This window comes from Peromyscus californicus, unplaced genomic scaffold, assembly GCF_007827085.1.
Source record: "Peromyscus californicus insignis strain IS unplaced genomic scaffold, ASM782708v3 Scaffold_10__1_contigs__length_136768540, whole genome shotgun sequence".
Lineage (NCBI taxonomy): Eukaryota > Metazoa > Chordata > Mammalia > Rodentia > Cricetidae > Peromyscus > Peromyscus californicus.
Window position 1 is genome coordinate 90,941,863 of NW_026294391.1, and position 13,841 is coordinate 90,955,703.

Genomic DNA, 13,841 nt, shown 5'->3' on the forward strand with positions numbered 1-13,841 from the left:
TGTGAATAATGCAGGGAGTTGAGGCAATGATGGGCATGGGGAGAAGAGCCATTTGACATAGCAGGAAGAACAAGAAGAGAGGGGAATGAGATGCTTGGTTTAGAGCCTCAGCTATGTCACTTGAAGGTGGCCACGGAAGTCTCTTAACCTTTCAGATACTTTCTTGTAAGCACTTTCATGTTTAATATGAGAAGAAAGAATATTCCTGGGCGTGTGATGAAAGTCTTTTACAACCTATGATTTATAACATGGGTGCTGGATCCAACCTTCCCAAGTTTGAGATTCTGTAATCTTTCAAAATTTTATTTATTTTATGCATATGGGTGTTTTGCCTGCATGTGAGTCTGTGCCCCATGTACATGCCTGGTGCAGGTGTCAGATTCCCTGGAACTGGAGTTACAGATGGTTGTGAGCCACTATATGGGTCCTGGGAGTTGAACCCAGGTCCACTGGAAGATCAGTAAGTGCTTTTAACTCCTGAGCCATCTCTCCAGGCCCAGATTCTGTCATTTTGAAAAAGTGCTTTTTGCTGTCTCATTTCATCTTCTGAGATCTTCACTGTGTTGCTTTTTGTGGCGCTCTCAGGGTGAGGCTCGAACGTTGTTTGCATTAGTATTCTGTATGGAAATCACAAGCAATCTGGTGATGGCTACTTTTCTCTTATGCAGAGTTCTTTTGTGTGTTTACTGGTCCTCATGTAGTTTAAGTGTGGTATATGTCACAGCTTCTCAAATTGTGGGTCATGGGATTTTGTAATTGAATGCGGGGTTCTTAAAACTTTTGGCAAAGGTAAAGGTTTATGGATGCACAAGGACCAAAAACTGAATTCAGAATCAAACACATAATGAATCTGAGGCATTTCGGGCAGCGCTTGCCTTTGTGGCATTACACAGCTTCACTGAAGCCTTGATTCTGAACACATAACACTAGCACTGGGTACTGAACGTGCCACACAGTTGTCAGTGGATGCTGTTGGAAGCTCATCCATTTAGGTCTGAGATTACTATATGTTATGAATTGCAGTGTTTTTCATATATATATATATGGTGATGGTGGTTTGAAAGAAAATGGCCCCTAAAGGGAGTGGCACTATTAGGAGGTATGGCTTTGTTGGAGGAAGTGGGTCACTGTGGGGGCAGGCTTTGAGGTCTCCCATGCTCAAGCTAATCCCAGTGTCTCAGTTGACTTCCTGTTGCCTGCAAGATGTAGGACTTTCAGCTACTTCTCCAGCACCATGTCTGCCTGCACACAGCCATGTCCCACCATGATGATAATGGACTGAACCTCTGAACTGTAAGAGAGCCACCACAATTAAATGTTTCCTTTGTAAAAGTTGCTGTGGTCATGGTGTCTCTTCATAGCAATAGAAATCCCAACTAAGACATAAACATTGCTCTTATAGAATGGTTTAATTACAAGAAACAAAGACTTCTAAATGTTTTTACATTATTCCTCAGCATGTATCTTTGGATTTATTGTGGTAGAATGTTTGATTTTAAAATTGATGCTTGAGTTGTTGACTTTAGTTTCATAAAGAGTTATTAATTGAATTTTGGCTTAGGATTAGGTTATTATTTCCAAGAATTTCTGAAATGGCTGTACATATACTTCTTTGTACTATTTATATGAAATGGCCTTTCTTAGCATCAATAATTATACAATCAAAATGTCCATCAACTCTGAAAAAAAAATTGAAGATGCTCTATAAATCAGTTACTTGTCTTATTGCTATAACAAAATACCTAACAACAGCAACTTAGGGAAGGGCTTATTTTGGCTTATAGTTCCAAGGATACAGTCCATCAAGGTAGAGAGAGTATGGTGGCAAGGGCAAGAGGTGGGTGCTCCCATTCTTTCTATAGTCAGAAAACTAATCAATGAATCTTGATACTCAGATGGCTTCCTCCTTTTTACTCTACATAGCAGGTAGGGTGGGTCTCCCACCTCTGTTAATATAATCTAGATGACCCTTCACAAACATGCCCAGAGAGCAATATAATCCATCATATTCTATATCTTATAGCACCAAATATTCAGCAGAGATTTGGATCTTTATGTAAAAACTAACAAGCAAACCTATCTAATTATTATGCAAATTTGCTTTAATCTTTAACAAATGGTGAAATCATATGTATATGGAATTGTTTTATGGTAAGATCCTTAATCATTTATTAATAGTGAATGTTGGATTTGTTATATACATGACTGGGTTACTTAAATTTTGGGGGGCAAAAATGGGGAATGAGTAGGAAGAATACTTAGTATAAACCTGTAGTTTCCAAAGTCTTTTGATTAAACAGCCCCTTCAGTTAATAAAAAGTAACTTTGGAGTTGGGATGTAGCATCACAGCACAGTGCTTATCTGATATACCTAATGCCCTAGCTAGGCTCAATGTCTAGCACTGAAGGCATGCTTCTTTAACGCATGTATGCCTTTTAATAGATTATTAATAATTATATAAATCATATACCTGTTCTTCTCTTTGTACATTCACATGAATCTATACACACACACACACACACACACACACACACACACACACACACACATAAGATGAAACAGCATGTTAAAAGCCTTGGTCAGTATCCTAGTTAGGGTTACTATTGCTGTGATGAAACACCAGGAGCAAAAGCAAGTTGAGAGGAAAGGGTTTATGTGGCTTACACAAGAAAGTCAAGACAGGAAATCAAACAGGGCAGGAAGCTGGAGGCAAGAACTGATGTAGAGGCCATGGAGGGGAGCTGCTTACTGGATTGCTTCATAAAGGCTTGATCATCCTGCTTTATTACAGAACTCAGGACCACCAGCCCAGGAATGTCCCTATTCACAATGGGTTGGGCCCTTCTTCATCATTTACTAATTAAGAAAATGCCCTATAGGCTTGCTCACAGCCCAAATTTATGGAGACATGTTTTCAATTGAGGTTCCCTCCTCTCAGATGACTCCACCTAATGTCAAGTTGATATAAAACTAGCCAGCAAAGGTAGTACCCTCTTCCCTCCTTCCATTCCTTCTTTCCTTCCTTTGCTCTGAATCAAACTTTGGGCCTTATCACACTTTGGTGCATTCAGCTACACACCTCTAGCCTTAGAATCTTAGTATCTTTCTAGATTTTCTTAACATAATCCTAAGTATAATGTAATATTTTCTTCCAAACCCAATGGATTGACTTGCATGTCCTAACTCTAATACCAAATTGTGAAGACCACTTATCTAGACTCCGAGATTTAGAATCTTTGGACAAGTGGCATGCTTTTATAAAGTGCATTTCAAGGACTCTTTCCTGATACCCTGATGATGAACTTTTCATGCTTGCAGGGGTGATAAAGAATAAAGGGATGGTGATACGGACGGGTGACACAGGAAGCAATCTCATGAAATGGAAAGCAGAATAGGGAAGTGGTGTGAGGAGGCCATGATGGGGAAACTGCAAAAGAGAGATGGAGAGACAGAAACGCTAAAGTGAGAGTGAGGGAAATCTAGAGGTGTGTAGGAAGAAATTAGGGACTAGGCAGAAAAAAGAGCAAGGACAAAAATTGGAATAAGTAACTGGCAAGGGACAAAGAAGGCAGTTTCTAGGAGAAGAGGATATGCCACAGATTGATGCACAAGATGCTCATCTATGGTTTGATATTCAATATCTCTGGCATATGGATTAACAGAGTCAGTGAAAGGAAAACTGAACAGTCTCTAAAGACAAATGTCTTGTGCATATGACTCCTCAGGTGTGTAAGGTGACCCCAGTCCTTCTCCTCCGAGGTGGAGATATATTTAGACACTATAAGGATAGTGAACCTTGCTGAGCTAAGGTAAATTTCAAAGCTAAAACTGCAAACAGAATGATTCCTAAGCAAGGCAGGAAAGAATGTTATGGTTCTAGTAGATAGCTATTCCTGTGACTATCTTCAAATGACCCAACTTCAGTGTTAGGAGACCCTTGTAGCAGCAAGAAAGAAAACATGACTGGGGGGCTGCAACCCTAGTACAGTGATAGGGTGCTTGCCTTGCATATGTGGGGCCTTGGATTTGAACTCTAGTATCTCAAAAGAAAAAAAAAAACACATCACTGTGAGTGACTAAAGACAGAGGAAGCTTCTTAAAGCCACCCAAAAGTCAAGATTGTCAAATGTTGCTCTTCACATCTCAACAGAACACTGGAAAGCACAAGAACTCACTCTGTCGAAAACAATTTCAGAGCACAGTAACAGAGTGTCTAAGATTGATCATGGGAGGTGGTAGGTCCTTAGAGGCCACACAACCCACTGCTTTTTTTTTTTAACTTCGAGTATACTGATTCCTTCCGAGGAGAAAACACTACTTAGCAAAGCTCAGGCATAACACTTAGTTCTCTAGAGAGCAAAAGAAGTTCCCTCGTCTTTACAGTTGTGTATTCACCTTCCCCTCCAGCTACATGGCTTCTTTCTAATAGGAGCTCCCCTTTTAGCAAAGAAAATAAACTCCATGTATGTTCCAATATGATAAAAAAAATGATTAAGATCATCTGTGAACATCTGCTTGGCTAGGGAATGCAGCTTCAGCCAGAGCACAGCCACTAACTTTTAAGAGTATCATCAATTACCCTGGACCTGAATTACAATATGTAACTACCAAAGGACCTTTCCTACCCCCTTTCCCTTCTGCCACCCACCAGCCACCTCCCTGCTCAGACTCGGCCCCCTTACTCCCCACCAAGGGGAAGAAATAAGTGAAATGCAATCCCATCATTTTTGCACAAGATTAAGAGGCTTTAAGGAAAAAGTTAGTGGAAAGGAGAAGGAAATCAGTGTCAGAAAGTTATGAATTATTTGAGAATGCCCTTATCTTGTTGGAGCAGATTGCTGGCAGTAAAAGAAAACATTTTTTTTGCTCAAATCTCTTGTAAATACAAAATAAGAAGTGACCAGGCAAAAGAAGAGCCAAAGTAAAAATTTCAGAGGAGTTAGGGAAAGCAGGATTCCAAAGCAAACAGTAAGAGCCAGAATGTGAAACCCTGTGACAACCAGTGGGATCCAATGAACAGGAGGAAGTGCCTTGGATCCTCGTTTTTAGTGTTGCTGTGTCCTTTCTGGGTAGGAGACTTCCACATCTTTATAGTGATCTCAGACCTAACCCAGGACATGTCAAGAAGGACTGGAATTATACATAGTCAGTTGGTCAGCCCTTTATGAAACAGTGTATCATGCTTGCCAGCCGCTCAGGGTATAAGAAGACACAGTGTCTGTCCTCTGGCTGTTCATCAGACTGGGCAGTGCTAAAAACTGATTAGTTTACTGTAATTCAGCATAAAAGGAAGGATGATAAAGTAGATAACATCAGCCTTATAGTTCATGGAAAGTTGATGCTCATATTTAGTTTTAAAGGATGGATTAACAGAAGGAAGTTAGCAGAGAACAAGTACAAGTACAGCCAATGAATGGATAGCACCCTCAGAGTGCTATCAAAAACAGATACCTAGTTCTGAAAAAAAATATAATATATATTTATATTTATTTCTCATATATATGTAACATATTTCTCACAAGTATATCAAATTATGAGAAATAAATATATTACATATATGTATATGCTTAAACTTTTGTTTTATTTTGTGAAGGGGCAAATGTTTTGTAGTGATGAGAGGTAATGCTGGAGAGGTAATGGCCAGGTCTTGGAGGACTTTGTACATTTGGTAATTAAGGTTTTAATGTGAATCTATAGGGGTGGGCATTGAAAGATTTTAATCACCAGTTTCATAATGATATTTGTGTTTTGGAAAAAATAGGGAAGCACAATGGTTAGGAGAGAATGAAGTAAGGGGCTGGGAGAACAAACTATACTGAACTGCAGTACTTCAGGCAAGAAACGATACAGATTGAGATTGGATAAGCGAGTATAGAGAAAAGTGAATAGTTACTAGATTGATTAAGGTAGCTAAACCGATGACAGATTGAAGGGAAAGAACGCAGGAACAGTTGCTAGCTTTCTGGTGTAAGCAACTATTTGATGCGCCATTTGCAGAGAATGCTTGGATTCCCCTAGGTAAAGATCATTTGTCCATTTTATGATTTGGGAAGTGATGTCCTACCCAGCTTGAGAGTTTATGAAGCTTCAGTTTCCTGAGAAACTGATCTCAAATGACTCAAGTTCTTGTTGTCGATCTGCATCCTGCGGCTGCTCCCCCACCACAATAAAACATATTTACCATTAAGTCCAGAACCTAGATGCACTGTCCACTAGCTGGTCAATTTATTCTCCTATAAACAGCGGGTATTCATTGTATCAGCTGACTTGTTCCATGGGCACCAATATGACTTGCAATTTTCTTGTGAATTAGCCAATTGCTGATTCTTTCTTTCCTCCCTCTGTACCCCACAGACTTCTGCCTTATCCTACTCTATTCCCTGTTGTTTCATTATCATCCTGTTGGACCGTGTGTTAATGATCCTTTAGATAGAGTGGAGAGTGAGGAGTTTACCATGTTGTACATAAACATTAGAAGGCTGTGAGAACAGGTAAAACTCTGAAAATATTAAAAACAAAATGAAACAACAACAACAATAAAAATAGACACCCCCCCACATCCTCAGTTTCAGACAAACACACACTAACAGGCAATAATGGACAGACAGTTTTCAAATCCTATAAAGGAAACATGAAAGGGATAGATATGTCAACCTAAAGTGCTTTGGTTGCTCAAATGGCAGGAAAACAAAATACAAATAAAATCAAGAGAGTAACTCAAAAGAATGGTTCGTCTGGAGAACAAAACTTAGACCCAAGAGAGAAACTTGAAAGTCAAATATTAAATTTCAATGTCTAGCTTTGTTTTTAAGGCAACGAATTTTATTTAACACTAGGAGATATGCCATCTTTTAAAAACTGTCCTTTTATAGTAGGCTAAGATTTCAGTAATAGGATTTAAGTAAGTCATGTTGTGCAGTCCCTAAGACGAGAAGCACAGTGAGGCTTTGCAAAGTGCAATGCAGTCCCCCCACATTTGGCTGGAGCTTTTACCAGGCATGGCATAGTTTGGAGACATCAGTCCTCAACAGCTGCAGCCCAAAAGGGCTGGATTGCTGTTTGTAGGCATGCTAGGTGTTGGGAAATGTCCCAGTCAGTTCAAGAGGCCTTTGGCAAAGGAAAGGTACATACTGCCCATCAAGTTATGTAGTTGATGTCTCTTGAAGGCAGGAGGCGGCCTGCCAGGGGCTGCAGCATTGCTCAGGAGTGACCCAATCTTCCACTCCCCTCCCAGCTGGAGAAAAACAGCTTGAAATCCAAATGGGGCCCTCTACTCAGCTAAGGAAAACATTCTCAAATCTTTCTGACATCTGCACAAAAAGCATACCAAGAGGTTGTCCTGCATGGTTAATAGTGCTAAAGCCAGATTAAACAACTCTTCTTGTCCCTGGAAATTTAGGAGTGCTGGGAGGGTGACAAAACAGGACACAGAGGTTTTGTGGCATTAAGCACTTATGTTCCCAGCTTGTCCTAAGAGCATGGGCTTTACCTGTTTGTGAAAATACAACATTCTGGCTCTTGACTCATAAAATACAGGTTGGTGCACTGCAAAAAGCCTGACAAATATTCTCAGAAATCTAAGACTTCACAAACAGACATTAAGAAGACAGTTAACTGTGGACTCTGTGGCTTTTTAATACTGAAACGCAGCTCTGCACAGTGATAGCTCATTTTCCTCTACCCTTGCCCATGCAACCACTCATATTTGCAAAGGGGAAGCCAGACTTGGGCTCCAGATGTTTGGAACTCAAGTGAAGGCTCCTTACAGAATCATGAAAAAAAAATCAAACCTCAGCCTCGGGTTCAGCAGTGAGGTAGCTCCAGGTACATGTGTGCCTGGTGCAGGGTTGGTCTCACTTCAGCTCAGTCATTGCAGCAAGTAGTTGAGGGCTTCTCAGTTCCCTGATGGTTGAGTTTTAGTCACCATTTCCTACCCACCACAAGCCATCAGGAAATTCTCTTTTCTGACAAACTTCACATCTTCTCTGCTTCCACATGGGCCATTTTTATTTACCATATCATTTTGAAAGATATGTGCACGAAATTCCCAGAAGACACAAATTTGCAGTAAATATGCAAGCATGAGCTGAGATTCACAGGTTTTCAGTGAATGAGGATACATTTCACTTATCATATTAGCAAAACTGTGGCAACACAAACACTCACATACCAAAGGAATAAGGATAAGAATTCAAATATGCTTTGTGGAGGTAATTTTCCAGTAGTTTTGAAGGTTAACACATATACATAATAATTCTGATCTTTACTATTTATGTAACTATCAGCACAAGAAAGTCTGTTTAAGTATTTTCAATGTAGCATTGATTTTATGAAGTGGCAAAAACACAGAAAAACCTAAAATGACCAGCAAAGACCATTCATTCAACTAAGGTAGAAGAAAAGCCCTTAAAGATGAACACACAAAGACAAAGACACATCCCAAACCAACCACCACCACCAAAACTGAAAATAAACAACTCCCCAACACATTTCAATTCTATTTGGGAAACATTTTTTTTAAATGAAGAGTGAATGTATATATGTGTGCACATTACTGATTACATATAGAAAAGAGTCACAAAGACAGTAGTGGTACTGAGAATCTTTGCTTTGTTCGTACTTCTGGTACATTGATTAAAAGGAAATCAGGGCCAGCGAGATGGTTCAGATGCCAAAGGTGCTTTCTGACAAGAGTGGCAATCAGAGCTCCACCTCTGAGACCCAAATGGTACAAAGACAGAACCAATATGGTACAAAATGGTACAAGGAGAGAAAAAAGAGAGTTCCATCACTGAGACCCAAATGGTACAGAGAGTTGTTATCCTCCGACCTCCACATGCATGAAGTGCCTTCCAACAAAATAAATCAATGTAATAAAAATCCTTTTAAAGAACGCACTGGCCTTGGTGGCTACAATAAACATAGCTTCACTAGAAGGCAGGGGTGGGTGAGTGAGTGAAGCAAACAGGTAAGAAATCAAAAGACTTACATAATTGCTGGGAATCTGTCATCAATTTGCTGTCTGACTCCAGGAAGTCATTGTCCCTCTAAATGTGTTTCCTCTGTATAGTCAGTGGATAAGATGGAGAGCTCCCTAAAATCCTGTCCTTTTCTGAGAGCTTATGATTTTCTAACTTCATGTCTTTAATGTATAATGGGCATGATCCTTTCTGATGAAGAGATGACTTTTTATTCTTTTCCCTCAGATTTGGGCATGGTTTGACATTTCACTGTACTGCAAATGGAAGATAATGAAAGGGAAGGTGGAACGGTCACCGTGTTCCCTGTTTGGCTATGTGTTTGAAGGTTTGGTTGACCTATTTATGCTACTACCTTTCTCTGACAGTGTAAGCTCTTTGGCTTATTGGAGCTTGATGAGAATGCAAACATAACATAATTCTAGAAGTTAGAAGATCTGAATTTTACACAGTGGCCCATAAGTTCTGGGGGAAAATCTATCTATAATTTTAGTAGAGTGAATGCCTTTGAATACATTTTCTACATTATACTTGAAGACTCATGTTTATTTGGTGAAAATTGCATGGTGGCTAAGTGTATACAGGCACTGATGGAAATGCTGTGTTTATTGTGATTCACGTGGCACTTTGTATGGATGTGTAAAATGTATTTTAAAACATATCCTTTATATGGATACTTTTAATAGAGTGTTCACAAATCATTTTTATAGTTGCCTGTATTTCTGGACTTTACAGCTTCCCCACACTCTTGATTCTATCCCCCAATAAGTCAGTGATTTGGGACAAGTTGCATCCCAATCTGTAGATAAAAACTGGATCACCTGTTCCCTAGAGTGGCAGGGAGAAACTAAGTGGATATAAATGAGCTATGAAATTTTCCACATATCCACAAATATTATCATAATCTGGTTCTGCACAATCGAACTAGCTTTTGGAAACCCTCCAATGACACTGTGGGGGAGCCTTAGCATTAAATCAGTGAAGGAAACCTCTTCATGGTCCCTCAGAGATTTGACCTGTCCCTTTCTGCTTATTAGTAGTGAGCAAAGCTCCTTCCAGGTTGTTCTCATCACTTTGCTTGTGCTCTGAAGTCATAAGAGTAAATTCTACACTACTTAATTTTAAAGGAAACAGATAAAACAGATAACATCCTCTGTGGACTATTTGTCTTTCAACAATGCAATAAGCAACTTACTCTTGTTCCCTTCTCAGGAGAGCATGTACAGCTTCCACTGCACTCTTGGCCCCCACATGGCTTTCCATAGGAATTCTTCTGTCCCTATTTAAAAAAGAGAAAACATTAGTAGATCATGTTAACCAGGGAAAAACATTATGCCAGGGAACCTAACCTTTAGTCACATTCCTTAACCAAGTAATGGACTAATGATTTCATCCAATGATGTCATTATTTGAAAGAAAGACTCCTCTATGCTAGTGTGATGGCTATTCTTGGTTGTCAACTTGACTATATCTGGAATGAACTATAACCCAGAAATGGAGGGCACACTTGTGATCTGAATCTTAAGGCGAGAAGACAACATGCCTTTACTCCAGATCTTGAGGCAGGGAGGTACACCTTTAATCTCGACCACACCTTCTACTGGAAGCCTAGATAAGGACAATGAAAGAAGGAAGGTTTCATTTTTCTTCACCTGTTTGCCCTCGCCTTGCCAGCACATCCAGAAGACCAGGTGAGACATCCAGCCTCGTGGGACTGAGTAGCTACTAGATTCTTGGACTTTCCATTCACAACCGTTGTTGGGCTTGTTGGACTTCAGTCTGTAAGTCATTCCGATACATTCCCATATATTTCTCAGTTTTACTGTTCTTAGGCCACTCCTGAGAACTCACCTTGAGGTGGTCCCTAGTTATTTCCTTTCTTACATTTTCAGCATCAGACATTATCTTCCACCACCAGAACACACTATCTATTTCATTAAGGATGCCATCTTTCTTGGACAACATTATAATCTCAATACCTAAAGCAATGTGATGACCCTCAAGTAATGATTAATGACTACCGGATGAAACCATGACATGAATCAAGACTAACTTTGAATACTTGATTTTAACATGTAGGTCTTAGTGTTTTCTAAGTCCTCTCTCTACCAGATCCTCAATCCAAGGACTCCAAATGGAGGAAAACTGTCATTCTGACCTTACCCACTTCGGAAAAACAGCTAAACATAAATTCTAAATAATATCTACAACACAAACTTTGTCTCTAGAGTGGATTTAGTATCATTCGACTTTTTGTTGTTGTTGCTTAATAATGGTCTTTTTTTCCCCAACGAGAAAGGCATATTTATGAGCTGACCTCACACTTAATCATTCTTCCCTCTCTGTGTAATGTGTGCCTTTTCCTAATTCTCAGAGAACACTGTGAATTTTTCAGATGGTCTCTTATCTCTTTAGACATTCCCACAATATTTTATCACCACAACACCTCCATAATAAGGTAGTGATGGCAGAGCTATGACAAAATATTACTATTTTAGATTCCAAACACCTTCCCAACATGAGCTGTTTTATCTCTCTTTTATGCCTTTGACATGCTAAGTGGTACTTTACACTTTCCAGTTTGCCCTCCATTTTACAGTATGCACACGGGAAAGTTTTTCATGAGAGTAAGAGTAAGGAATACTCTGAGAGGAGGCAGCTTGGAGCTGGGAGCTGGTGGAGACACAGAAGAAAATAAAAATAAAACCAAGAGAGCAACTCATTTCTATTTCATGTATTTATTATGTTTCTTTGTAATCCTGAAAAGAAAGAGATAGGATTGATATACTGGTTCTAGATTTTACCCTTGATGTCATGTTGTTTCATATGGAACATTCTTCTTCTTAGGATTATGGTTATTTTGTATTTGCTTGCCCATATATTCCTGCATTTTAAATCACTCTTCAGGGAATGTTTATAATTAATGGGAGGAGAAAACAGTTATACATGCTATTAAATGGGGGAAAGTTATACCCTTCAACGGAGAATACTCAACAGGTTTATTTTGGAGCTATGTTCCATTTCCACATGGCAACTGTTTGGTCTCCCATAATATTAGCATATCAAACTGGAGGCAGAGCTAAGCAACAGTGAAAAAAATTGGTCTATAATAGACGAAGAGCTTCCATATTTCTACTATAAAAGTCATGGAGCTCAATAAGATAGGAGAATAAAATGCCAATGATAGTAGCTGAGCAAAAATATAAGGAGCAGAAACTAAGGTTTCCTAGGAATTCTCCAGAACAAGCTGATAGGGAGGCATCACTCTTCTCTGTCACTGATGAAAAGTAACCAGAGAAGTCCCATTAGCCAGCTCTGGCAGTATCCACAAAATTTTTCAATTACAGTGACGTGGGCAGAGTAAAGACCCTAAGAAAGTCAATCCTCTATCCTCAGTTTTCTCAGTAGTCATTTCTACCATTGAGTGCTCTTACCTTCCACTGAAATCCAACCCTCCATTTACACCTACAGAAAATTAAAACTATCAAGACCTTGGGAGATAGTCTAATGCAGTGTTTTTCTAAAACTCTACCAGACTAACATTATCACTCCTATTACAAATATTTATTATTTTCCTTTGTAATCCTGAAAAGAAAATGATAGGAATAAGTTAGAAGGTTGCAAGTGGCTTGATCTGGTGGTCCAGGACTATAATGCCAATTACTTGGGTGTCTGAGGAAGGAAGATCACAAGGTTAAAGATAGTCTGAGCAACTTAATGAGATCTTGTCTCAAAATAAAAAAGTGAAAAAGTAGCTTAGAGATATAGCTTAATGGTAGAGTGCTTGCCTAGTATATGCAAGACCCTGGGTGTGATGCCCAGGGCAAAAAGTAAAGACTTTATCAATAGTTTGAAACCCATATATTATGACCTAATTCTACTGTGAAGAAAAAAAAACAGGTGATTTAAAATGAAACAATATGTATTTTGATATTGAAAATGCACCCATAGTTATAATGGAAAATATAATGACAAAGTCAGCGATTCACAGCTGTGTATAGAATCATCACAAACATGGCACCCTGCTGAACTGGTGATGCTGACCTATGGCATTGGTAACTCAAATATCAGGATTGCGGTTGAGATTGGTGACGTGAGTCTCTGAAGCAGTAAATAGCTCATTATAACACTGTGGAAAAAATGTCATCTTATGAGATCTCCATGAGTAAACTGGAGGTGAGAGGGGACAACAGAGGGGAAGGGGTGGGGGATGAGAACATGAGGGAACGGGATGGTCGAGCTGGGGGAGGGACAGAGTGGGAGAGCAATGAAAGAGATATCTTGATAGAGGGAGACATTATGGGTTTAAGGAGAAACCTGATGCTAGGGAAATTCCCAGGAATCCACAAGGATGACCCCAGCTAAGACTCCTAGCAATAGTGGAGAGGGTGCCTGAGATGGCCTTCTCCTGTAATCAGATTGGAGAATACCTTAACTGTCATCATAGAGCCTTCATCCAGTAACTGATGGAAGTATATGCAGAGATCCATAGCCAAGCACCAGGCCAAGCTCTGGAAGCCCAGTCAAGATCGTGATGGGGAAATCTACAGAGACAACTGAACCAAGCTCATAGGAATTCACGAACTTTAGACCGACAGCTGTGGAACCTGTATGGGACTGGACTAGGCCCTCTGCATATGGGAGACAGATGTGTAGCTTGGTCTGTTTGAAGGGTCCCTGGCAGTGTGATCAGGATCTATCCCTGGTTCATGAGCTGGCTTTCTGGAGTCCATTACCTATGGTGGGACACCTTGCTCAGCCTTGATGCAGTGGGGAGGGGCTTAGTCCTGCCTCAACTGAATGTACAAGGCTTTGCTGACTCCCCATGGGAGCCCTTACCCTTTTGGAAGAGGGGATGGAGG

At 39.9% G+C, this 13,841-nt stretch overlaps 1 protein-coding gene across 1 annotated transcript in view; it reads right to left on the reverse strand.

The window, feature by feature from the left end:
- The window catches only part of Col4a6 (collagen type IV alpha 6 chain), a 285,743-nt gene that overhangs the window by 143,973 nt on the left and 127,929 nt on the right, over positions 1 to 13,841 (reverse strand). The window contains exon 3 of the mRNA XM_052737073.1: positions 10,175 to 10,258. Within this exon, the coding sequence (XP_052593033.1) occupies positions 10,175 to 10,258 (84 nt within the window). The remainder of the gene's footprint in view (positions 1 to 10,174; positions 10,259 to 13,841) is intronic.